This window comes from Cavia porcellus, unplaced genomic scaffold (assembly GCF_034190915.1).
Source record: "Cavia porcellus strain 051 isolate PalLab524CR breed Dunkin Hartley unplaced genomic scaffold, mCavPor4.1 scaffold_15, whole genome shotgun sequence".
NCBI classification, from domain to species: Eukaryota; Metazoa; Chordata; class Mammalia; order Rodentia; family Caviidae; genus Cavia; species Cavia porcellus.
The window spans coordinates 47,427,602-47,455,587 of NW_026947498.1; the positions used below are offsets into that span (position 1 = coordinate 47,427,602).

The 27,986-nt window shown below is 33.2% G+C and overlaps 1 protein-coding gene across 27 annotated transcripts in view; it reads right to left on the minus strand.

Annotated features, from left to right (window-relative positions):
- Nucleotides 1–27,986, minus strand: part of Abi3bp (ABI family member 3 binding protein) — a 238,142-nt gene that overhangs the window by 31,788 nt on the left and 178,368 nt on the right. For 26 of the 27 annotated variants that reach the window (XM_063224856.1, XM_063224855.1, XM_063224841.1 and 23 more), the window contains 7 exons: nucleotides 26,699–26,773; nucleotides 16,828–16,887; nucleotides 16,202–16,249; nucleotides 15,378–15,458; nucleotides 12,610–12,687; nucleotides 8,371–8,436; nucleotides 6,690–6,764 (listed from right to left, as the gene is read on the minus strand). In XM_063224856.1, coding sequence (XP_063080926.1) covers nucleotides 6,690–6,764; nucleotides 8,371–8,436; nucleotides 12,610–12,687; nucleotides 15,378–15,458; nucleotides 16,202–16,249; nucleotides 16,828–16,887; nucleotides 26,699–26,773 — 483 coding nt within the window. The remainder of the gene's footprint in view (nucleotides 1–6,689; nucleotides 6,765–8,370; nucleotides 8,437–12,609; nucleotides 12,688–15,377; nucleotides 15,459–16,201; nucleotides 16,250–16,827; nucleotides 16,888–26,698; nucleotides 26,774–27,986) is intronic. The other variant, XM_063224843.1, reaches the window with a different exon arrangement.

Sequence of the window (27,986 nt, forward strand, 5' to 3'; positions counted from 1 at the left end):
TTAAGGAACTTTTTAGGGACGTTATTTATACAAGCTCATTTAAAGGTCAGAGAGATGTAATGATTAAATATATAGCAGAAGCTTTGTTTGACAAAAGTGAGATGACATTTCTGCATTTAATTGTGAAAGCTGGGAATGAACTTAAAATGGTAAACCACAGTCTGTTGCTTGAATAAAAGAGAACATAAAATCATGGTGAATGTTTATATGGAACCATGAATCAAATTACTTATTTGTGGTAGGAAAAGTTTCTGGAGCCAATGACTATTTTGTAGCTAACTCCACCAGCATGGGGAAAATGAAAGGTCCATTAATCTTCTTTTGCTCCACTGTCAGTGGTAACAGTGTGAAGAAAATGGCCCATTTGAGTGGTTGCTGTGTAAATAGGATAGGGGAATGGAAAATATTTCTTTTTGTGGGACCAGAATGACATAGTTTTGTGGGGTTTGAGACACCTCTTTTTGTCAACAGCATAAATAAATAAATAAGTAACTATCCTGAAAGGTCAATACTGTGTATACCTTGAGTAGATCCTTTTTCATGGTTCTCCAAATATTTTGACCCAATACAATTGCCTGTTGGGAGACTGCCATCCTTCTGTGAGGGAGACAACATTGAGGGCCAAAGGGGAGCTAAGGCCTTTGGGGATTAGGCAAACTGCCCAACATCTTGTATCTAGGAAGTGCTACTTGTATCTAGGAAGTAGCAAGATTCAGAATCATATATTCCTTCCTGTCTTCTTTCTCAAGAGGCCTTTATATCGTTTCCTTTTTTTTTTCCTCTTGCTCATATCAAAGACTCTTAAATGAGACAGCCTGAAAACCTTATTGTGTGTTTCTTAGGTTGGTTGAGGTTGACCACTAAACGAGGGTTAAATGACCTTGGCTGAATAGTATCTGTTATCCATCCCTGCCATTGTCATGTGGGACTCAGAAAATAGGCTTTAAGGAGTGTCTGACCAAGCATATGCAGATTTACCAAGCTGCAGGGCAAGAGTCCAAAGGGACTAGTGAGTTTAAGATACAGGATCCAGTGTTCTACAGGGTTACTTCATAAATAAGACCAAAGACATAAATTCTTCAGTTCTCTTCCCTAATCAAGAAAGAAACTGGGTTGATGATGTAGCTCATTGGTAGAATGGTTAAGTAGCATGTGCAGTGCCCTGTGTTTGGTCTTCAACATGAGAGAGAATGAGGAGATGGAGAGTAGGGAAAGAGACAGAGGAGGAATTTTTCTTTAAAAGTCAGTTTTTGTGTAGTTGAAAACAGAAGCATCTTAATGGTGTAATTCTTATATGTAAGTACCCAAGTTAGCAGCATATCAGCTGCTCACTGGACTTTGTCCAGCCTTTACAGATGGAAAGAAGCTGGTGGCAGTAACAGCCCTGAGAAGGGTCCTACAAAAGGCAGCTGTGGAGGTCGGCATAAAGAGCTGGGACCGGATACTGAGTTCCACTTCCAGATAGACCAGTGAACTTCTGCTGACCTGAGTTAAAAGCAAGTGAGAGCCAATGAGCAAATGAGAGCCAGAGACAGCAGAGAGGGAGGGAATGGGAGGAGAAAGAAGAAGCCAGTAAATGAGACACAACAGAAAATGTATCTACAGGAATTGGCATCCAGCAAACAGTCTGGCCCAAGCTGTGACCTGAATTCTTTTTCCCCTCAGGCAGGATTAATGGATACATCTTCTGAAGGGCAGAGTGAGTTTGGGAAGCATCAAGCCTTGAGCCTCAGCTGAGCCACCAACTGCCATATGGGAGTTCGCCAAAAATCTCTGGATTTACATAGCTTGCCACCAAGAAATTTTTGTCCAGAAGGAAGTAGTGATATGTGTATTTTTCACTATAGTAATGAAAACTTTGCAAACAAATATGGTAAACTAGGAATCAATTTTCAGATGTATTAGTAACTCCATTTTCTGTGTCCAAAAGGGTGTGTGATATTTATGGATGTAGATGCCTGGTCTTTGGACCCTTCAAATCTTCAAATATTAGCAGCTGGCTAAAATTTCAAGAGCAATGGAGCCAGCAGCCTGGAAGATTTAGTCACAGCACCAGAAAAACACATTCCTCAGCCCAAGGAGTCTGGGTTCTCACTGAGAATCACACTCCATGTGGGGGAAGTAATGTGTGGTTTTCTCATTAGGATTTAGAAGAAAGAATCTGAGATTTGACTATTTGACAATATTGTCAAATAATATCTGACAAGATAGTTTTAGAATTACAATTTGTCTGTCATATGATGGCCCTTTAATAAATGTTGGTTGAATGGAAACAAAGGTAAATGGCTCAACAGCTTCTAGCTTCAGAGAGAAAATCAAGAGAGGATGTCTAGCACAGAGGCTGACAAACTTTTTCTATAAGGAATCAACCATAAATACTTTCAACAGTATAGGCTGCACCATCTCTGTCACAACTATTCAACTTAGCAGATTCTAACATATGAAGCATATCACTAAACTAAGCTACATCTCTGGAAACAGAAAAAGCAGAATGATAGGGAAATGACCTATCTAAAATATTAACCAATAGAGTGAAAAGACAACTCACAGAGTGGGAAAAAAAATGTAGCCAATGGTCCCTCAAATAAAGGACTCTTATCTAGAACACATAAAGAATTAAAAAGACTCAGACTTCTTCCAAATGCAAAGACCCAATCCAAAAAGGGGCATTTGAGATGAAAACACATTTCTCAGATGAAGAAATACAAGTAGTAAATAAATACATGAAAAAAGTTCACCATCATTGGTCATTCAAGAGATGCAAGTTAAAACAATACTGAGATTCCATCTCACTCTAGAAAGATCAGATATCATCAAGAATCAACCAATAACAAATGCTGGCATGGATGTGAGAAAAAAAAAAAAAAACCACTTCTCCAGTGTTGGTGAGAGTATAGACTAGTGCAAATATCATGGAAATCAGTGTGGAGATTCCTTAAAAAACTAGGGCTAGAGGTCACTTTTGAACCAGCTTTCTCCTGCTGGGTATCTTCCAGAAGAATTAAAAAGCATGCCATAGTGATATATGTGCACCCATGTTTTGGGCAGCACAATTTGTAATAGTTGAATCTTGGAAACAACCCATCACTAAGGAATGAAAAAAAAATGTGATATTTTTATACAATCTAGTGCAACTTGGGTATAAAGATGGATACACTGGAGACTTTTATAGGTTAAATGGATGCAACTTGAGACCATACTTATAATTGAAACAAAACAGACTCACATGTGTAAACATCATATCATCTCCTAGGTATAAGAGTAAATAAAGTATAAAATGTACAATAGATGCTGTGAAAAGTGAAGAAATTGTTCAAAAGGAAAAAGGAACTAGGATGGGTGAAAGGGGAAAGGCAGTAGGGAAAAAGGAAAAAAATGCAAATCAGTTATAATATTAATATCTCTTTTTATTTAGAGAAAAAGCAAAACAGAAAAAGGGTAGAAATAGTACAGAATTTCAAAAAAAACAGTAAGAAACCACTAGTTGATAAATTACATATTTTTATCTTAGAAGTAGTTGTTCAAGTTACAAAATCAAAGCATAAAAAGTGGACAAACAAACAATGACAGTACAAACCATTCTGTTTGATGAACTAACAAAGCAAGGTTTGTGATCAGATCAATTGGAAAAATTTTTAGACCTATATCTTATACCCTGTTGTTACTTTAAAGGTAACAACATATAATGTAACTATTGGTATTCTCCTACTATTTTGTTATGAAATTTTGTTTTACCATTTTTCCATAAAATAAAATTTTAAAAAATAAAAATAAAAAAATAAATCTTAACCTTTCCAGATTATTTTCTAAACTTGATATAAAGGAAAATCTTCATAGAGAGGTATGAGATATTTGTAATGCAGAAAAAACACCTGTAATGTTATTATGAAATAAAAAAATCTGGTTTAAATATTGTTCAAAACGTTTTTGAGGTTAAAGTGATTATTGAAAAAATTTTTTTAAATCTCTCTTAGTCAAAGTTTCAGTCTGGAGACCTCAAATCTTTTCCTTTTTCTTCTTTTTCTTCCAAGAGAACAACCTTTGGAGGCCTACAATTCTGAGTAATATGTTCTGCAGACTCTGACACTTCCTTTATCAACTAATTTTTTAAATTAGCTATTTATGAGCTAATGGAAAATATATATGAGATGGATAATAAAGACATACATTCTGGGCAAAATGTCAAAGTTGAATATGAACTAAATTGACATAAAAAAGCCTCTGATTCATAATCAATAGAAGCTATAAGTAAATGTGGCTGAGGTGATAGAATTTTATCAGAGAAAGAAATAAACTAATTTCAAATTGTTGCAGTTCTGTAAACAAGTCAGACTAAAACTATGCAGAATAAAAGGAATGTAGATTGAGAGAAGTCTATAAACTGGAATGACTAGGCTTTAGAAATCATGATTCTTTACCATTATTCCTTGACTAATATCTGATTAAACTTTCCTTACATAGTGCTTACATAGATAATCGTATTACTTAGGATTTCTGATTTAAAGAATTTCTTTTTTTATTTCCTTAACTAAACTCTCCACTATTACATTTATTAGAAGTGGTAAAAGTTGTATTTTCAATCTTAGGAGAAAAGCATTCAGTCTTTCACATTGAACTGCGGTGTTAGCTGTAGGCTTTCCATAGATGCTCTTCATTAGATTGAGGAAATCTATCCCTAAATTCCTGAGTTTTCACCAGGAGTGAGTTTTGAACTTTGTATAGATTTTTTTATTCCCCTCCAACAGTCAGACAATATTTCTCCTTTATTCTTTTAGTGAATTATGTTAGTCAGAATATGGAGTGAATCTTGCAGCCGGGGAGTAAATTCCATTGGGTTATTATGTATTACTGTGATAGAGTGGTGTATGTACCATTCAAGGATTTATCAGCTAAGACTGATCCTAAACGAAATGGCAACTGGATACCACCTTGTCTGGTGACCTTATTCATGCAGGTGAACTGAAAGCCCTTCCTTAACAGAGGGTACCAACAGAAGAACAAAAGAACAGAGAACAGGTACAAGAAATTTCAGTTAGAGATGAAAAGCAGCAAGAAAAGTGGAGACTATGAATTCTGCATACCTCTGCCCACCAGCCCAGTTTCTACCAACAACTAACTAAATTGCAGAAGCACTAATATGTTCTTCCAAAGCTATGTTGGACGAGTTATTATTGGAAAGTTGATTTAATGAACATAGTGGCAATAGAAACCAGCTTATGATGCAGGTGGTTTTGGAAAATGTTTATAAAACAAATATGGTAATCCTCTGTTTCTCCTCAAATGACATTTTCCTAGTAAGAATTAATGTTTGATTAAGGGTAATGGCGTTCATGTATGATCACAGCAACTTTACCTGTTGTTTCATTTACTTTGTGGACATCTAAATATTTTTTCTATTTTTATTTATGCAACTTTCAAGGAATTATTTTAATACCAAAAATTTGTACCTACTTTCTTCCCAAAAGAATCTGAGAGAAGACAGTCCTTCTTAGATTCAGATTGTTTTTGTCAATCTGAGAAATCATGCACTGCCTACTCTTATAGTTGGGAAGAATAAAAAGAATAGTTGGGCATAATTAGGCACTGAACACTTCCTTGTTTTTCATGATTTAGGAATTTATAGTAAGGGTCTCATTATTTGATTTGAAGAGACGTAAGTTCCTAAAATTTCAGATACTGTAATAATCAAGTAAAATTACAAAATAATTCTAAAATCTAAATGATTTTAGATAAAATCAAATTGAATACCTCTTTTTCATTATGAAACCATCAAGGTTCAACTGAAGATACATGCATTAAATAAATTATTATCTTATGTTTTCATTTATGGAGCAAGGTAAGATTTATACTACTGAAATATTTCAGGACAATGATACAATTCCGTATCAGGGCATGTCATTTTTACCATTTATCCATGGAGAAAGTTAAGAATTAGAACTTTTATCAGATTAGTGTCCTAATTACCTGCAGTGATGTCTACTCCAATAAAGCTGACCAAACAAGGAGCATGCCATTTATTTAGGCCGAATGATTTGTAAACATTAATATGACTTCAACAAGATGACCAGTTGCTAATTGTGCTGATTAAATATGCTTCTTCTTTCAATTCTATATAAAATGCCATAGACACATGCAAGTCTTTGTGAAAAGTTATAATTTTTTGGTAAAAATTGCAAATTTGAAAACCAAGTAATCACAATCTTAAAGATCAGCTCACAAAGAGAAACCACTTGGAAATTAAGGAAAAAATGTTTATTTGTAATATATTCATCCAATAATTTGTATTTAAATTTTTTTTTGTCTTTTTCCTTTTTATCAGTACCAGGGATCGAACTCATGACTGCCTGGTTGCAAGGAACTCATGATTTCCTGCTGAGCTAAATCCCCAGCCCCAAATTTATATTTAATAAGGATTCATGTTAAGAAGTAAGAGTATATTGCATGGTACCTAATATAGTGGATTGGGTTTAGAAAAGTGAAAAATTATTTTCCAGTATTTTAGACAATTTGATAATTTGAGAATGAATTCTAACTTTCAGTTCCAGTTTTACAAAGAATTTCCAAAACTAGTAAGAGAAATTGAAGTACAAATTTAACAAAGTTATATACAAATAACTAATTTTAAATTACATATAAAGAACTAAGTTTTGTAGTTTTGACAAGACCAAAAGCAAATAAATTTGGATTACCTGTTTCCACTCCATTCCTGCTGGGTATCCCACTGGGTTTGGGTCTAATAGGTTTTGTAGTTGTCCTATTCAGGACTATAAAAATGAGAAGTTAGTTTAAACATTTTTGTTAGAAGTTTGCCACTAAGTAAAGAAAACAAATTTCATGAATAACTGCAAGTGATTTAATAAAGCAATGAGAAAATTATGTTTTACTAAATAGCATTGTTTAGAATATAGAAACTTCATACTGGTATAAAAAAATCACAGACTTGAGTCTGGAAATAGACACATTTTTACGAGATAGTCACTGGCTTCAATATTTGACTTTAAAAATTAACTGGAAAAAACCCTTATAAATCTAAATGGGGAATAGTTACCTTGCTTCATTTATCAGTGTGATACACCTTCCAAAACAGAACTAAAGAAAGGTCCTGACTAGCTATGTTTAATGAAAAATCAAAACATGAAGTGTATTTACTGTCAATACCTGAATTTACTACTCAAACATCTGTGGTCCTTTCATAGGAGTCTTAGGAATGGATATTTTATTAGCAGAGTCCTTGCAGAAAACTGAACAGTGACAAAAACATCTGAATCTCTCTCCTTCTCTGTAGAATGCCATACACTACAAAAAGCTTTCAGAAATCATCTACACTGCCAGGGATATAGCTCAGCAGTATAGTGCCTGCCTGGCAAGCGCAATTCAATTCTTGGAAACAAACACACACCCAAACAAAAATAAGGTCACCTATGTCATAGTCACTTAGAAATATCTTTAAGGGGTACATGAAGCACATTTGCCTTTGTGAGCAAGTTCTGGAGCCAGTCTGCTTGCCTTTGAGTATCTTTTCTGTTTGCTCTCAGCACCGCAGTTTCCTCAACTGTACTTGAGAGACCAGGGCAAACACTCAGCTATTGCCAACATTACCTTTAATCTTTCCTTATTTTGTAGAAATGACTAACCAGCCACATATTGAACTCTCAACAGTTACTGTGACACAAAAGTCATAGAGAGATATCTGTTTATAAAATATATCTGTGTCTAACTACCATTAGGAGCTAGAAACCATGCCAAAATATAGATTCTCTATACGAAGACTCTTTAGAATCATGATAAAAAAGGATGGGAGACATCTATCTTTGGTCCAATTTTTACTTCATCACAGAAGCTGTTTGCATAGGCTGAATCAACTTCTCTAAGTTAACTCCTCCAAGTTAACTTTTCTTTAAAATATTTAAAAATCCAAATATCATTAGAGAATTTAGTAAGTTATGGTATTTCCTAATAAGTAAGTATGACCTCATTGTAGCTATTTTCCATTTATAATTATTTTATCCTTTGAAAGAATAAAGTAAACATGTTCCTCCTTTAAACAACTTTTTCTGAACAGAGAAATAATATTTGAAATTGTCATAGAAAGTTGAAGTTGTGTGATTTATGCACAAATACCATTTTGAAAATATTTTCATTTCAGTAAAATTCCATAGGGCTTTCCGATTCTGAACAATCATGAAAAACCTTAAATTCTGTCATTTTCATGGATTCATTAGTACTTCTCTAATTGCAAGTATTAAAGATTCTACATATTCTTTCCTGTACATCTTATATAACTTCTCTGGTGAATTTGTCTGATTAAATCAACTTTATATCTCCCGTCTGTGGATTATTTAAATTATTGGAGAAAGAGAAACAACTTACCAGGTCTAACGTACAGTTTGTCAGGCATTCTGGGCCTCACAGGAGTAGTATACAGTCTGTGTGGTGCTGAAATAGAAGAAACACTTTATATTTAATAATTTATAACCCAGAAATCACTGGATGGAGATTTGTCATCCAACAACTCATAGACTTTGGAAGGAAATAAAATGTTCTGAAATCTCAAAGTATTCATTATATATGTCATGGAATATAAAATAAGTGAATGCATTCATGAAGGAAAATCAAATATGTATACAGAATGAGGTAGGTCATTTGTAATTGTGCTAAAGGTGAGTCCTAATTTACTTCATGCTTTTCAAGTGCATTAATTTTATCAGAAGGTTGTTTAATGCGATCACCATATAAGCCATCCATGCATCCATGCATCCACCCATCCATCCATTCATGTCTCTCAGTAAGGAATCATTGTTAAACATTGTTTTCCCAAAGAAGACAAACACATTTAAAGCCCAAAAGAGAAATAAAGTTTTTGGTAGATAAGAAAATTAGTAACAGTGGTTTCTATTGAATCATCTTTACTCGTGAACTCTGAAAAAATATACATTCAATGCCCCCCAGAATGGTGCTGTCCATAGGAATGAGGGAACATGAGGTCTGATGCCCTGCCATCCAGGAAACATGAACAAAGAGTGAGAATTAAGCCCTGAGTCCCAAACACCTCCTCTTTAGTCTCTGCTCCTGTTTTCCAGACTCTGCAAGAAGACCTAATGAGTGCTCAACAAAATAATAAATAGGTAACCATTTTAAGCAGGCAAAGTTTGTAAAAGCTGCTTGTTTATAAAGTTTTAAAAATGTGTTTTCATCTTGAAATTTGTTCATTCTGCTTTAGCTCTTCTGTTTCCTTTATACCAGCTGCTTTTTGCAAGCAATTTGTTTTGCTAAAGTTTTAGCTGAGACTAGAAAAACTTTTCTTGCAAATTATATATGCATTTTATATCATTTTGATGGTTTTGTTACACCTTGAGTGGGTATTCATAGCACTATAAATCAGCAATGCTTTGCCTACCCAGCTTAAAATACAAAATATACCTGTGAAATACTTTATAATGGAACTCATTCATAAGCTTCCAATAAGAAGACTGTGATGAGCAGGATTTGCCACACCGCAAGGCATCAACAGCAGAGGCATACTGAAATCCTCCAGAGGTTTATCTTGACTCTTTCCAGGATTATAATCAGAATGAATAGAGGTATTGATGTTAGAAAGAATTAATTCCCACATACCCTAAAAGGTGATGATCTGCAAATGTTTTTCTTCAGTTTTGAGAGCTGACAAAAATTCTTGTCAGTTTATTTCAGCTGTGTGTGTGTGTGTGTGTGTGTGTGTGAGTGTGTGTGTGCGTGCACACAAACCCTTCTTAATGTTAGATCAGTTTTGCTTCATGGTTCTCATTCTAGAAAATATATGACTTTTAAAACTTTGAACAGGGAAGAGATCAGAGTAGAGCACAAAAATAAACAACCAGAGTACACTCAGTATTTTAAAGCCATGGGGTTAGAGACATTTTTAGTCTTCACGTAAATCTAGAAAGAAATTTTAATTAAAGAGTTGAAATATAATTTAAGTTTGGGCTGGGAGTTAAGCATCATGTCACCTCAAGAAAACTGCTGTAGGGATTAAATTTTAATCTGAAAAAAAATGGAGGAAGACAAAATTGCTATGTGACAATGTAACTGCGTTAACATTGCCACATTGGTTTGGGTGACCAATAATAAAAATGAACAATACGTAAAGATGATTTCTTATATAAATTGTGTTATAAAAAGACATTAATAAGACATTAAAGTAGTATATGAAGAAAACATAAAAACAAAAAGCAATTACAAGAAACATTTTGAAGGACCCATGTTCCATTCCCTTACAGGGCACAAGAAAAAAGATAGCTTGCTCCGGATTGGGAAGGGATAAGTGACTGGAAGAAAATAACTAGAGACTGCAAAGTCCCTGACAATGTGGATTGCTACAGTGAGTTGAAATTAGAAGAAGGAGGAAAAGGAATTGAGTTACAAAATCTTTCAGGGAAATTGTCTCAGTAAACACAAGGGCAAGACTGCCACACACACAAACACACACACACACACACAAACTACATGTGGGAGATTCTATTAGGGGACTCTTGCTATGGACCCTAGGGATATTATTACTGAGGGTTTGTGGACCACTAAGCCACTAGGATCAATGGTATGTACATGATCAGAGTATGAAAAATAAGATGAATGATTTAATCTTTACTGCGTGTCTCTCAAATGTTATGTGCTTTTTTATATTCCTAATGTCTGATACTAAAATACAACAGATTGCCTCTGACTCAGCATTCTGGCTTACTTATGAGCATGATCCCAGTGACATCTACGCCTATAAAGCAGCTCACTTATAAACTTCCCATAAGACAAAGTTGAGTAAGATTTTGCCATACTGCAAGGCCACAACAGCTGAGGCATACTGAAATTCTCCAGAGGTTTATTTTGACTCTTTCCAGGATTACAATCAGAGTGAAAAGAAGTATTGATGGTAGAAAGAAATTTGGCATTCTCCCTCACAGGTTTATGGGGATGGGCCAGTTTGAGAATTTTCTCATCCACTTGAAATGGACCATTTTCTAGTTGCTTTTTGTTGTCTCTAAAAAATAGATTCCTTGTGAACCCACCCTGATGATTCTGGCCACAAACCTAGAAAAGTATGACTCCTAAGACAGCACGGTTGAGGCTCAATCTAAGAATCCTTAGTTTGTGAGAATAAAAGTAAAATATAATTCATTATATAAATGTGTAAAGATAGATTATATGATAATATCACATTCTTCATAGATAACCAATAAAGTGTTAAGCTTATATGTAATAAAAATGTTTTAGAAGGAATTTGACAAAAATTCTATGTATATTAGAATAACAAATACCAACATCTCTGTTTAAGAAAAAGCAAAACAAGAAAAAAAAGGCTTATGATGTTTAATCTTTGATCCTGAAACTCATAAAACATTAAAAGCTGATATACTGTTTTTATAAAATTGGCAACACAGCCTGATTGGAATATCTTTACTTATCCTGATTATTGTAAATATTTATATATTTTACACCAAAACATTGGCCATAAGAATGCCATTATCTTCTCTTAAGTGAAATGTTAGAAATGATTTGCCAAAACATAGGAAAAAAGATGGGATGTGGATGTAACACAACAGACCATCTGTCATTAATAGTAAACAGGATAATGGGGATATGAGAGAGCCAAGTAAAAGTTTTAAAGATATATTAATAAATAATGAAATGAAAAGCTAAACCATCAAACAAGAAAAGAGTTATAGAATTTAAAGAAACTGTCCTGTCCACAGTCCTCATTAGTCCTCTTTGTTTAGGATAAATATTGTCTAAGTACATACTTCAAAGTAGGTTGTTTTTATTGCTATCATATCTTTTTTAATTCAAATTTCATAGGCCCACTTTCCCCCTCACATTAGAACTGATAGTGGGTAAACTTACTTAACTTCCAACTCCTTAAAAAAAAGTTTACGTTTGTTTTTCATTTTTTGTCATTTAATAAGGATGGGAAAAAGGAATCATTAAAATAACAACATTAACACTAACATACTAGATATTTACAAATGGATATAATACAATAGGAAAATATAAAAAGGAAATATTTCTGACAGCATGAAGATAAGAGTTCACCTTTTTGTAAGCGAGTACATTTCCTCCAAAGTAGGAAATCACAGAGAAGAAATAACAGAAAATTAGAGGAAAATACCTTCTTGAGTATTCAAATACTATCACATTAAAAAAGATTTTGTTCTTGTCAATAAATTGTTTTCTCAGGCCACAGCATAAATGAGTTTCATCAAGGAGAAGAAATGGGACAGATGGAGAAAAGCAAGGCAGGGAAGGAGAAAATTGTAAAGGTTTCCCCCTACTTAGCAGATGTGGAAAATGAGACACATGAAGGGTAAGCAAGAGATAAAAAAGGAGAATTTTTCATTACTAGTTATCAGCATCCGGTGCACAATGCACTGGGAAGAAAAGCTGTACCTAAAGAACTCGTCCTTCCTGCATTCAGCTGATACTCAGGTTAAGTATTTAGGTCTAGATGATGTCCTTCATGTTTAACATGAAAAAGTTAAGTAACTCACTGTGATGAGAAAAGGATTTTTGAAAATAAAGCTTCTTTCTTGATTAAAAGCAAATAAGAGAAGTCATTCTGCAGAGGTGGAGAAATAGTATTACCATGTGTTGTCTTTGCCAATTCAGTTGTTCGTGGACTCTTAGTTGTGAAGAGCTTTTGTGTGGTTTGATCTGTTTCTTCTGTAGAAAAACATAGTAAGATGCCTTGTTTAAAACAATAATCACTATGAACATAACAATAAAGCAAAAATGAAAAACAACGCATGCTCTTTTCTGCTCCATGCAATGATAAAAGGGTAAATTACATATTAAAATGTGCCCTAGAATCATAAGTCAAAGTTAGTCGTGTATTTTAACAACTCTTACTTATTATGGTTTGTTTTGTATTTCATTGTTGTTTTAATAATAATTAAAAAGCACTTCTAGCAAGGACTATTCTGTTTTATGACCCAGGATTAGCTACTTTCCTGTATGACTAATACATGAAAATCTGCATTTATCTTGTCTCTGTCTTTTCCTTACTCCACAGATTCACTGGCATTTAGGAGAATTGGAAAAAAATAGGTCACACATGGAAAGATGTGTCTTTATGCATTATGGGAATGAATTCCTCTATTTTTCTCAGGTGAAAATAAAAGTACATGTTTTTTGACACCGAGAAATATTTTTAACAAAGTAAATATGAGAATACTTTTGTCTTGAACTTATTACATTGTGGTAAATCACATCATTCCTTTTGTCATGTATTGGATCCAAAGAAATACTTGATATAAATAACATATTACTATCTTTTTCTTGCCTTATTTTAGTCTTATTATCTGCTCATAAAAAGATACCTATCATAGTTGGCAGGTGATAGTTCTTCCTTCAATAAACAAACACACAGAAAAAACAGAACATATAGGTTAAAGAATTTGAATAACAGATTTTGAAAAGTACTTTCATCATCTCAGGTGATGTGGACTTTGCAACCATATAGATGAGTATTTGGTCATACTTATGATATATCTGTTCATTCTAGTTTTTTCTAGATCAACTTCACTTTTAAAAATGATAACTTCACTTGAGCAGACACATAATGAATGGATTGACTTAAAAAGAGATGAAGGGAGGAAATAAGGCCACTGATTGAAACACAGCCACGTAGGATGTAGCAAAGACAGAGGAGCCATTAAGTGGGAACTGGGAACTTTTCCTCTTCGGTTCATTTTTAGCCATGACTTAGGCAAAATGGGGTTTCTTATACAGTGGACGTATTTGTGTTGAATTCCATGAAAAGAGATCCAACTCAAAACCAGCTGATCTTCCTGACCAATCATTCACGTTTCTTAGACTATCTGTGCTGCAGCACATGCCTGCCAGTGTCTCATTCCCATCCACTTTTTTTTTTATTTAAAGAGAGAAGAAAAAAAAAAAAAAAAGAAAGGACATAAAAAAATGCAGTAAAAGGGTACAAATAATACAGTATTTCTAGAAAAAAATATATACAGTACGAAACCACACACTATCTTCCCAGAATCAGCCGCCCATATCACTAAATTAAAGCATACAACATTCCCATCTATTTTTAACCTCAAGGTTCACTTCTAATCTGTGCCTCTCCAACTCTTTCCAGTGTGAAAACCTGGTGTAAATGCCACCTCGTGCTGCAGTTTTCTGGGCTCCCAGGTAAATGTGCTGTTCAGTATGTTGCTCATTTCACTGCCACACTCATTGCAACATGTAACAGTGGGTTAATCCTAGAAGCTCAAGTGACTGAGTGTGTAATTTCAAAGCCTTGCTCTGATACCAGATGTGTGATCTTGACTAGATTTTTAAAGTGCTCTATGCCTCAATATTCTAATGTGTAAAATGAAGTAAATAATGAAACCTACCTCACAGAATTATGTGGATTAAATTTTAAAATGCATATAGTACATTGGGTGGCACAGGGAAGGCAACAATGTCATTAAATCTTGACTTCATATTAGACAGTGAGCTCTCTAGAATAAACAACCACATTTAAAACAGATTTTTTGGGAGCCACATAACTTAGAATCATGCATAGTAACCAGTTAAGGCTCAATAAGCACTGGATCACTAATTTTCTTTCTAAATGCAATTTAAAATTTGAGCAAAGGCAAAAACAATAAAGGGTATATAACGACTGAGGAATATTTTTCTTCTTAGAATACAATCATCCCTCAGTATCTGTGGTAAATTGGTTTGAGGGCCTGTCCCACTATAAACACCCAAGTCCCTTGTATAAAATAATATAGTATTTACAGAACTTATATACATCTTCTCATATATTTGAATCATCTCTAGATTACTTGTAATGTCTCATTCAGCACAATAAATGCTATATAAATATAATGTATACAATAAAATATATTGATATATTTATATGCAACATATAATTATACACAGTATATTATTATATATTATGTTATATATTCTATATTATATGTGATATATATTTATTAATATGTTAATAAATATATAAAACAAACAGTTGAGATACTGTATTTAAGGAAAGATGATAAGAAAAAGGTCTGAATATATTCAATATAGACAGTTTCTAAAAATACACTTGATTCTAGTTTCCTTGAATCTACATATGTAGAACCCAAATACAGAGGGCTGTCTTTGAAATTTTAACAAGATACTTGAAAACACTATTTTTAAATTACAAATCAGCATAAATATTAGAAGGACAAAGATACAGTTAATATGAAAGTATAAAGGGATGCAGATTTTTTGTATAATGGTAAAAAGAAGCTTTGTATTGTTTGGAAATAATTCATTGTCACAAAATACCTATTAATACTTAAGGACAACTCCTTCAAGGTAGATCGCTTATTTGACTGACATTTCGAAACAAAATTTACCAGGTGTAGGTAGTAGTTCCTCCTGACTAAGTCTTGGTGAAATTATAGGTATGAAAGGGATGCCTCGTGTCTCTAAAGGAGCTGCAAAAGAAAAGCACGAAGTTTACAAACTTTGAACTCAAAACCAGCACCAAACTAGAATGTAATTGTATGCTACTCCTTTATTTGAAACATAAAAAGGGAAACATTATCTGGGTAATGATGAAAACTAAATGTGCACAGAACTTTAAAGAAAATAGTTATAGAATATTAGAACAATGGCTCTCAGTTGTTTTCTACCAGGGCACATAGTAAGTGATCTATGCTTCACTCACTCAAGGAGGATAGCTGGTTAAGATGGATATGGATAAGGTACGATCCTGGTCTGTTAGAGGTAGCTTTGTCCCTTTAATCTCCCACTCAAAAAAACATAGAGGATTACAAAATTATTGGGATAATTTTTAATCTGTTCATATTTAGTTTTGCAAAATATTACTACAATTTTCCATATGTTGAGCAATATTAACAATTCTTTACAGCATATTTTAAACTTGTCCTATCTAATAGACTGTGACTTTACAGCTAAAAGTCACTGACCCAGTGGACATTGTTAACTAGATGACGATATAAAAGGCAGAATTGTGAAGACAAGAAGTGGTCTTAAACTAAAACGTTTTACCCCAGTAAAACTATAGTTTTTCTAATTTTGAAAGACTAATCAGTGAGAATTAGATTATGAAATGGATTGAGAATAAATGATGTTTCAATTATGATCATGTGAGAAAGACCTGCAATCTTGATGGTAGCAAAGAGAACAGAGCTGGTCAAATTAGAAAAACCATTACCTATTGTTGTCTTTGGTGGCTCAATTTTAAATGTAACTGGCTGCAGAACTACACCAAAAGCAAAGCAAAGAAACATATTTGTGAGAATTACTACCTGATAAAGCCAAAAATAATTTCTTAATTTCTAAATGCATTCATTTAACCATTTGAATATCCTTTAAGAGCTATCATAAATATGAGCCATTTTTACATAAGGGAATTTAGGGAACTTAGTTTAACCAAGTTTAATCTTTCAACTTTAAAGATTTCATTCCCATCATTTTATGGAAAATTTTAGAGCAAGCACTCTTTCTACTTAAATGTATATTTTGTAGTCATAATGTAGTTACCTTTATATTTTTAAATGTGGTTTCTATTCAATAATTTTGTTTTACAATTTTAGCATGATCTACTATTCAATGAAAACACTTTCAGATAAAGTGAATTTATCATATGTCAGTACTTCATTTAATCAGGAGAAAAAACTTTCAGCTGTATTATATTATTAAACTTCCCCCAAAGAAATATACACTTTATATCTACAGCTTCCTTTGGGATTCTTTTATATCATAGCCATTGACATATATTTATAAGAATTTTTTTAAAAAATATACTTTCTACCCAGGAAAATAAAATAATTCATTTACCAGGTTCACTCTGAGAGATGTCAGGATCTGGTAAATGGGGAAAGGGCACATCTTCTGGACCTAAAAGAAAAAGATTATAAGGCACCGTGTCCTCTAAATGTTACACCTAGAATGAACACAACCACAAGATTAAAATTTCCTTAAAATATGAAGGGAGAAAAAATATTTTCAGAAGGATAAGAAGGTGATGATTGTTTCAAAATGGAAAAGTATCATTGTGTAGAGAAGGATCTGATGGAGTAAACAAATAAAGTTTATCAAAATTCATTTTAAAAGCTCCCTTGAGGGGAAAATAAAAGGTGGCAGAAAATAGTTCATATAATTAAACACATCAAGGTAGATCTTCAGGTCATTTTCAAAACACAAAGTCAGTTTTGCCTGGAGTAGTTAGCTGTCATTTGCCATTTACACTAGGATCCCACTGATAGCAATAGAAAATGGATTATTTTAAATAAAGTAGATAAATGGCCTACAAATTAAGAAAAATAGCAAGAAAACAGAAATCTTGAACAGAAAAGGACATAATGTCATTTAAAATGACACAACATTTCTATGATTAAAAACTAAAGCAAAGGGAATTTTCTGGCCATTAGAAGATACAATATGTAAAGTTCATGGCAGTTTTTGTTAGAGTAAATACTAGACAAATGCTGGCAATGGTGCGTTTTGTCTTCCTGAGTTCTGTGGCTTCCAGTATATTAGGTGTTGCTGATACTTGACATATATAATTAAGGAAAGACAAACATGCTAGCTAGACACCATGATACATAGTATATTTTTAATGCTCTGTTTAATTTTCACAAAATAAAAAAGACTGGAAACATGACACTTTATTTCTTAATGGAGAAAATATCAAGGTATTCTTGCTGTTCATACTAGATTTCTATGCTACATTTTGACTCCAAAAGCAGTGAGAAGTACTTCTTCAGCCCACTTCCCTCATTGAAAGGCTTTCTTTCTACTACAATAAAGATTTTGAAACTATCAGTGCCTTTTTGCTAGGCAGTGTCATTTTCTTGACTCTTTTGTAACACTGTTCAAAAGCATTAGAGTTCTTCTACAATTCTTTATTTCGGAAAGAAGAAAAGACAAAAAATTTTGTATCCTGAAATGGACATGTATCATGTTATCATTAGTATAGGAGCAGGTTTCATAACCTGGACATTCTCTTTTTGGAGGGGGGATGATTTAACTTGCACAGGATAGCTGTTCTATATCTATGTCACTACGTACTAACCAAATAACTGTTATGGAATGGGCATATTGAATAAAAACCTGGATCAGAACTTCCAGGGCAATGATGGTGAACATTTTAGAGCTTTCAATGATAACAAACAACTTGCTGTAGCACTGGTGCCATAGATTTGCCACCATTATTCAAGAGGCTAGGAGGTAAGATGTGGAGAGAAATTTAAAAATCTAGACTTAAAACAAAAAGAAAATGCTAAACTTCAAAATGGTCCGTAGTTCATAAAGGAGAAAATTCACTGCAATATTGAACATTTCACTTTGCTACGTAGTGTTTTGAAAGATTCAAATGGTGAAATACGAGCAATTCCAGATTGTAAATCAAATCAAATGTTTATCTGAAGGTTAAAGAAGAAGATACTTTTATTTGCTTCTGCAAAGGTCAAAAACATACAAACAAGCCTGCAGGTTATAAATGCCCTAATTAAATATAGTACCAGACTATACTATGGAGAGAAAAGACTAACAAAGAAAAAACTGAGAAAAGATATGCTACTAATAAATCCACACACTGTAAATACATTACTTGCCACTACTTTAGTTTACTGAGGAATTTAAACTAGGATAATGTGGATTCCAGCTGCTAAAATTGGCCCTTCTTTTAAACCATGAAGTGATGATTTAATAAACTACTTGAGTGGACTTTGTAAAACAAGTGAAATGAGTGGAAACTAAAATAGAAACATTTACAGGAAAGGAATGTGAATCACCCTCCTATTGGGTCCGTTACAGCTCTATGAAAGCGATTTTTATTTTTATCTAGGTGACATTCACTTATACATTAACTTTGATAAGAATATGATCCCTACAAACTATGCTATCCATGCTGGGGCACCTCATCAATGGAGGCAATTATAATATATTTGAGAAGGCAATTCTGATCTCCATTTAAGTATATTTATAATTACTATACTATAGATTCAATTGTATTAGCCAATTTATCATTTATAGTAAATGTCCTATGTATTAGCTATCTTTTTGAATAAAGTATACTACTACAAAGAAACATTTAACAAAAGCCTGTTATCAGTGGACAATGCCTAATATGCACATTGGTAAATTAATGTGTATGAAAATGTTGCTAGACAAAAATCAGAAAATTAGTGCCGATAAAGATGGTAGAATATGAAGTTTGCAATAAGGCTTACCCTAGCAGTAACATACCGACTTTCTTTTAGAAAAGGCAGACATGTAAACTAAGTCCCTTTTTATTCCAAGAATCTTTTTATTCTGGTTTTATATTCTTAAATCCAATCTGAGAGGTGCCAAGACTTCTGCCCTTTTGGAAGCTATGTTTTGAGCATTTCCTGTGTCCTTGGGCCACCCTCCATCTCATCTCTTCTAAGGCTTTTTAGGTCCCATGAATTATATTCTTATTTTTTCTTTATTGGTCTTATTACTATTTCTCTAAGAATTTTTTCTCCTTTACCTATACAGTTGCTCAAGTAAACCAATATACTAAGAAGAACAAGAACCACAATAAAAATCAGAAAACAAAACAGACACATTTCATTGATGTGGGCTCTTTTTAAGACCATTCATTCCTTGCTTTCATTCTTTTAAACAAAACTTGAGTCTGCCTCACCCACTGTGGTCTGCGTACCCCTCACTGATCTCCTGTAACCACAGGTTCACACTGCCGTAGGTATAGTGTTAAAGTGTAAGAAGTACTGGAGAAACATTTTCTTTTTCTTTAACTTATTCACAGCAAGATATGACTAGAATTGATATAAGCATTAGTTTTTAATAATTCAACTATTGGCATTTCTTGTGGCAGACATATTGATATTTTGTGATCAAACATGTATTTACTTTTAACTTTCTAAGATCTGAAAACTGCTGAATTGCGGAGCAGTCATCCCAAAAGGGATCCCGGGACTGCACCTTCAGGTGCGCAGGTTTATCTGATCCGTCCCTATCCCACTGCCATGTTGGGCCTACCTTCTTGAGACCATTCCCTACCCTCTCCCCAACTCCTTTCCAACTCTGCTATATTTTTGATAGCAACATCTGATGACTCCTAATGTGTGACTGTACACTTGAAAGATTTCTGACTTTATTTTCTCAGTCTGTATACTGATTAAATACAAGATAAGGCCATCTACATGTAGAAAAATGATTCCTTAGTATGATGTCTTAAGTTCAATATAGAAATTCAGCAAACCATTTCCAACCACCAGTTAAATGTTTCCACCTGGAAGTCCTACAGGCTCTGTGTACCTAACAGGTACAAGCCCAGGTCTTTATCATTTGAAACAATAAAGCTAAATTTCTAAGGAAATGTTTAGAATTACACACTCATTCTTAATTACTAGACCAAAAGCATATTTGTTTGGAAATGTGAAAATGGCTACAAAAATACTTAAGTATGTAACTACAACTGAGAATTTACTAATACAATAAATATACAAGACAGCTGAAATCTAAATTTTCATTTGATTAACTCCCAATGACTGAAATCTATCCAAATTCCTGGTGTCCCTCAAATGACCATAAAGTCTTCCTATGGAGAAGAATTCACAAGGAACACAGAGAGCTCTGTTGAATCAGGAGCTCTGGGTTTGGGCTCCAAGTGCCACTTATTTTCTATCAGGGAGAGTGATAACACTAAAGCATTTCTCCAAGACAGATCTAGACAGAAACCAATTATGTTTTGACTTGGATATGACATGTGAGAACAATTTGTCAAGTATCCTCATTGGATGTAGCAGATAATTTAGATAATGTAGATAACTGATTAAAGGAATTTAAAGCCTAAGAATCTATAGAGGGGAAGAGATGTATAGTGCATCCTATAGTGCCTATTTGTTACAGGTCTGAAAATTCAAGTTTTTTGCTTCTGATATCTCAGGATACATTTTGAGATAAACATCATGATACAGTGTAACTGTATCCTAGTTTCAGCACGTTTTAGACTTATTCTCTAAGATTACCAATACATGTTGAATGCACATGTAATTTCCATTTTTTGAGGTATAACTCATAGAATTTGGTAAACAAGGTCTTGGATTTATCAGGATGCAAATCTGAGATAAACCCCAAACTGTCTGAATGCAAGAGAATCCAATTTTGAACACTTTCAAGAAAATATAAACATAGGAACAGTTGTTTAATGACTATTCTTATTAGCATCTCACCCTTGGGGAATGTGAGGGACCTTCATAATCACAGAGGTAGAGTCAATTGCAGGTTTGGAGACAGGGTTCTAAACACATGAAATGAAAGAGTTGGTAGGTAAGACCAACAGAGGCCCCGGGGAGTGTTCATGTACAAGCATTGGGTCAGTTTCCATAGAAAACAAGGTGTTGTGAAATTAAATCAAACATTAACTATTAAAAAGAAAAGAACTATAAAATAGATTGATGAAATTACAGCAACAAAGTCACTCTCTGAAATTAAAAGTAAATAGAACAAGTTAAATCTATGTGATTCTGTATCACAACTCAATTTTTTTTATTTTAAAGAGGAAAAAACCCAAAAAACAATGATACAGAATTTCAGCACAAGATAATAGGAATCTAACAGTGGTTAATATGTTGCATATTATTATCTTCAAAGTATTTACTCAGATTATAAGATATAGGCACACATAATAGATCAAACAATAGATCATACAATATAAGTACAAACTGATTTAATGAACCAAAAGAAGTGTTAGCTATCATTTGTCATGTGTGCTTGTGTGTGTATGTATATATATTTTTATTTTCCCCTTCTTTTCTCCTTTCACAAATCCTCTTTGTTTTTTCCTTTCAAGCAGTTTCTTTCTCACAGTAAGTATTGTGGATTTTGAATCTTATTCACTTTTTTCAATTTCCTTTCCTTGGAAGACAATATGTTTATACATTCAAGGTTGATTTATTTCATTTATGATTATGGTCTCTAGTTACATCCACTTACCTATAAAAGCCTCAAGTTTATCCTTCTTTATATCTGAGTAGGACTCCATTATATAATAACATTACATCTTTTTTGTCCATTCCACAGTTGATGGGCATTTGGATGGTTTCCAAGACTTAGCTATTACAAGTTGTGCTTCTATAAACATGGGTGCACATGTATTGCTGTGGTACGACATTTTTAATTCTTCTGGGAAAATATCCAGAAAGGAAATAGCTGGATGGAATGTGCCCTCTAATCATAGCTTTTTGAGGGATCTCCACACTGATTTTCACAGTGGTTATACAGCAGGGGAGAAGGTTTCCTTTTTCCCTATAGCCCTGCCAACCTTTGTTATTAGTTGATTTCTTGATGATGGCTATTCTTCAGGAGTGAAATGGAATCTCAGTGTTCTATTAGTTTTCATTTCTTGAATGACCAGTTATGTTGAACCTTTTTAAAAATTTATTTGCCATTTGTATTTCTTCATCTGAGAAGTGTGTATTCATCTCAGATGCCCATTTTTGGATTGGGTCTTTGAATTTGGAGGGCCTGATGTTTTCCAATTCTTTATATGTTCTAGAAAGAAGTCTTTGTCTAAGAGAAAGTGGATAAAGTTTTTTTTTTTTTTTTTTTTTTTTTTTTTTTTTTTTTTTTTTTTTTGCAATCTGTGGATTTTCCTTTTATTCTTTTGGGTTTTTTTTTTTTTTTTGATGTGGACATTTTTTAAGTAAGATGAGATACCAGCTCTTGACTCTGGGAGGTATTTCCTATGCAGGTTGATTTTTGTTCATGAATTCTGCCTACACCTATGTCTTCAAGAACTCTATCTACTTTCTCATACAGAAGATTTAGTGTCCCTGCTTTAATTCTTAAAATCATCGATATATTTTGACTTTGGTTTAGTACATAGTGATAGACATGGGTCTAATTTTAGTCTTCACCACATCAAAAACCAGTTTTCCAGCACCATTTATTAAAGAAGTTATCTTTCTTCTAGTAACCATCTTTTGCACCTTTGTCAAAGATAAGATAACTGAGTGTCTTTATAGTTGTGTTTACATCTTATAATCTCTTATATTGATCCTCAGGTTTGCTTTTTTTGCCAGTACCATACTGATTTTATTACTGTAGCTTTGTAGTATAATTTCAAGTCAGGGATGTGTTGCCTCTTGCCTTGCCTTTGTTGTCCAGGATTGCCTTTGCTATTCTTGGTCTCTTCTTGTTCCAAATAAATTTTAGGAATGTTTTATCTAGATCTGTGCATTATGCTAATGATACTTTGATTCTGATTGCATTAAATTTGTATAACAATTTTTGGAGTGTGGCCATTTTCCCTATGTTGGTTCTTCCCATCCATGAGTAAGGGATATCTTCCCATTTTCTGATATCCTTTTCTATCTATTTTTTCAGTATGCTGTAATTTTCAATGTATAGCTCTTTTATTTCCTTTATTTATATTGATTCCTAAATATTTCATATTTTCGGGTGTTATTGTGAAGGATGTAATTTCCCTAATTTCTTAGTGAGTTTGTTGTTTGTGTATAGCAATGCTATTGATTTTTGACTGTCGATTTTATATCCAGCTATGCTACTGAATTTTCTAATTAATTTTAGAAGTCTTTTGGTGGAGTTTTGGGGTCTTATATGTAGAGTACGTTGTCATCTGAAAATAATGATAGTTTAATTTCCTTTTCTATCCTTATTCCTTTTAATCCTCTCTCTTGTCTAATTGTTTTCACTGTTTCCAGAACTATAATGAATAGAAGTGGTGATAGTGGACATCCTTGTCTTTTTCCTGATTTTAGGTTGAAAGATTTTGTCTATTGAATATGATGTTGGCTGTTGATTTGTCAAAGATTGTAGATTGAGATAGATTTATCTATTTTTATTTTATCTAGAGTATTTTTATCATTAATGAATGTCGGACTTCATCAAAAGCTTTTTCTGCATCTATTGAGATAATTGTGTGATTTTCGTCTTTGGTTCTATTGTTATCATGTATCGTGTTTGCTGATTTGCGTATGTTGACACATCCTTGCATTCCTGGGATAAATCCCACTTCATCGTGGTGTATAACCTTATTGATGATTTGCTGCATTTTATTTGCTAGTATTGATGGTTTTCACATCTATGCTCATTAGGGAGGTTGCCCTGTAGTTCTCTTTTTAAGGTTAGTTCATTCCCTGGTTTTGGTATCAGAGTATACCTGCCTCCAGGAATGAGCTGGGAGTAATGATTCCTTCTTAATTTCATTAAACAGAATGAGGAGTATTGGCATTGTCTTCTCTAAATGTCTTATAGAATTTAACTGTGAATGCATCAGAATCTCAGCTTTTCTTTACCTGTAAGTTTTTAATTACATTTTCAATTTCATTAATTGATGTTGGGTTATTAAAGATTTTTATATCTGCTTGATTAAGCTTTAGTAATTCATACATTTCTAGGAATCTTACCATTTCTTCATGTTTTCTAACGTGCAAATAGAGATTTTCAAAGTAGGTATTGACAAACTTCTGAATTTTCACAGGTTCTGTAGTGATTTTCCCTTATTGCTTATTCATGAATTTGAATTTTTTCCTTCTTTCTTTTTTTGGTGATTAAGGTTGGCTAGGGGTTTATCAGTATTATTCTTTCAAAGAAATGACTCTGCTTCATTAATTCTTTATAGTATTTTCATATTCTCAGTTGTGTTTACTTCTGCTCTAATCTGTATAATTTCCTCCCTTGTGTGGGTTTTGAGTGTGACTGAGCTTTTCTCTATAAAGCTTGAGGTGCAGCATTAGCTATTTGTGCTCATTCTGTTTCCTTATGTGAGAATTCATCATTATAAATTTCCCTGTTAGGACTACTTTCATTTTGCCCCACAAGTTCCAGTAGGTTGTATTTGCAATTTTGTTTGATTGTAGATAATCTATAACACATTGGTTGTTCTGGAGGATGTCATTTAATTTCTACGTGTTTATGGAGCTTTTGTAGTTACCCTTGCCATTAATACCTAATTTTAGAGCACTATGGTCAAATAATATGCATGGAATAATTTCAGTTCCTTTGCATTTACTTAAGCATGCTCTGTGGGCTAGTATACGGTCGTATGTGCAGATGAAGTGAAAGCGTATTCTGATGTTGGATAGAACACTCTGTAAATGTCTACTAAGTCCATTTGTTAATGCTTTGTTCAATTCTTATATATCTTTGCTGGTATTTTGCTTGTTGATCTATCTCTTTGTGACAATGTGATATTATGATACCCTGTTACAATTGTGTTATTGCTTTTTTGATTTTTCATTTGTATTAATATTTATCTTATATAGTTGTGTGTTGTCATATTTGGTGCATATATTTTTAAGATTTTTCGTCTCTTCCTCTTGAAGTTTTCCTCTAACCATTATGTAGTGACCTTCTTTATCTAGATCATTTTTGGTTTGAAGTTCATATTGTCTGAAAACAACATAACTACCCCTGCTTTTTGGAGGGTTCCTGTTGTATGAAGTATTGTTTTCTATCCTTTGACTTTCAGTCTATGAATTTCCTTTTGGATTACATGGTTCCTTGTATACAGTATATGATTGGATATTGTTTCTTGATCCATTCTGCCATTTTCTTTCTTTTAATGGATGAATTGAATCCATTTACATATAACTGATATGTACTGGCTTGTCTTTGTCATGTTATTATACTGTTGTTAGTTACCTGTTCTTTCCCTCTGTTTAGTTACTCTCCCTGATTGGTGGTTTCTTACTATATCATACCAACAATATAATATTCTCTGTATGAAAAAACATTATAGCAAATGAATTCAGACTTGCTTCTGAATTTAAAACTATAATTTGGATATTCTTTGGTTCTGGGAATATGTACTATGTAATTTAAAAAATATACAGAAATTTATAATAAATTGTACTTGTAATGGGAAATTACTGATACATTCCCTCAGATTCTCTAGGTTAAAATGAGCTTGATTTGTATATAAAAAATTGTTCATTTGACTTCCTAAGGTCATTCTATGAGTAAATATAAATAGCAGTGATGGTAAGAACCATGTAATGTCTGTATTTCTACATTTCCTCCCTAGATAATCCCATAAACATGAGATTATCTCTCTATATGTAAACAGAACATCTTCCCAGAGGATCTGAAAAAAAATAGATCTGTAACTAAAAGTTTTGGTTGGTCCTGGGGAGTGAACCCAAGACCTTGTATATGATAAGTAGTGAGTTACACCCTTAGCCCCCAAAAATCTTTCTGTGTATATATGTAATAAAAGTATTAAGCCATAAAGTTTTTTGACTTTGATAGGAAAAATACCTCAGCATTGGACATAGTAAAATTTATGAGCCCAAGTAAATGGCCAAATGTCAGTGCCATTTTATCTTTGTTTTATCCTGTGAGGGGAAAATCAAATGATTTCATATTCTTGTTTGATGAAAATTTCAAGCCCAGCATCATCAAAATTAGCAGATAATATTTTTATAAGTCAGGAATAAGAATTTTAGTTCTAGGAAAGCCATTCTATTTTTGGAGTAATTCCTTATCTTTTAATTTTAATAATAACTTTACTACATAAGCAACTGGACAACTCTTAAAAGACCGTGAGATAAAATACACTGTATACAATACAATGAAGTATTTGAGCATACATGAAATATCAACCTCACATCCATCAACTCTCATGCTTTGGTTCAGCTGAATGCAACAGCAGAATGTGTTTGGCTTGAATATATACAAAAAAAAAAGCATTTACCATATGTAGTATATGACACTTCTGGACTTGGTGATACTTTGGGTTTTGAAGTAGCATGCAAGGTCCCCTTAGGCACTGAAAAGAGAGAATTCAGGTCATAAATCATTTGATTTTATCACCTTTCAGTTATGCTTAATACATAAAGTACAACTAGGAATAACATGAACACTGATAAAACAAAGTACTATTGACACAGATATTAATCATAAGCTCTAGCAATAGATGCATTAAAAATCTAAATACCTTTAGGAAAATAAAATCTTAGAAATAAAAAATTTGACAAAACATCAGGATAGCATGAATTTTCTTTTGAAATCTTCATTTGAGAGGAGATGGTAATTAATGCAAGATTGATTTTCCTTTTTTGGATATGTTTGCTTGACTTCTACTTCAACTGACTGTCATATCTTTCACTGAAGATAAAGCAGGAAAAGTTGGTAAAATCAGAGTAGAATTCTACAAAGCATGGACAGAGTAAAGTCATTTCTGGCGACCAGAAGTTGAAGCAGCAGTAAGTGAAGTAAACAATGCAATGAAAGGACTGTTTCATTCTACTCCTGCATTTCTCACATCCCCACTGAACCTTGAGATGAACATATTCACAAACAAAAATTGTCTTTCCATAAGTATGCTTTTGGAATGACAAAGTGCAAATCTAATAGAGAATAGGAAAAATATCTAACTTGAATGAGCATGGTTCTGCATGCCTAAAATCCCAGCATTCAGGAGGCTAAAGCAGGAGGATTACTGTGAATTCAAAGCCAGCCTGGGCTACAAAGTGATTTTAAAGCCATCCTGAAATTTGTAGTTAAACTCTGACTCAGACAAAAAAAAAGTCTAATTTACTTCCAGTTCATTTTTACAACTTTAACAATGTTTTTGTGTGAATTATGCCCTTTGATTCACAGCATAATGCTGGAAGGTATGACTTTTCAGGTACATTTTAAAGGTAGTTAAACAGAGCAGCAAAGCGTGGTTTGGTGCTTGAAGTTATGTGGTTAAAAATAACCAGAACCAAGAGTTGAACCAAATGCTAATGACCATGTAGAGTCACTAGATCAGATGCTTGGGATCTCTACGTATCCTAATTCTGCTGGCCAGGTTTTAATTTGCTTAAAATAAGAACATTTTTAGGTGGAAATGATATCTGTCCTTCTTAAAAGATAATTGTGAGAACCAAATATAACGTGTCGAAACTATGTGAAAATGATACTCAAGTGAAATTTCTTCCACTTCCAGAGGTCTTTATAAATCTTATCATTTTCATATTTTTTGTTTCCACAAAAAC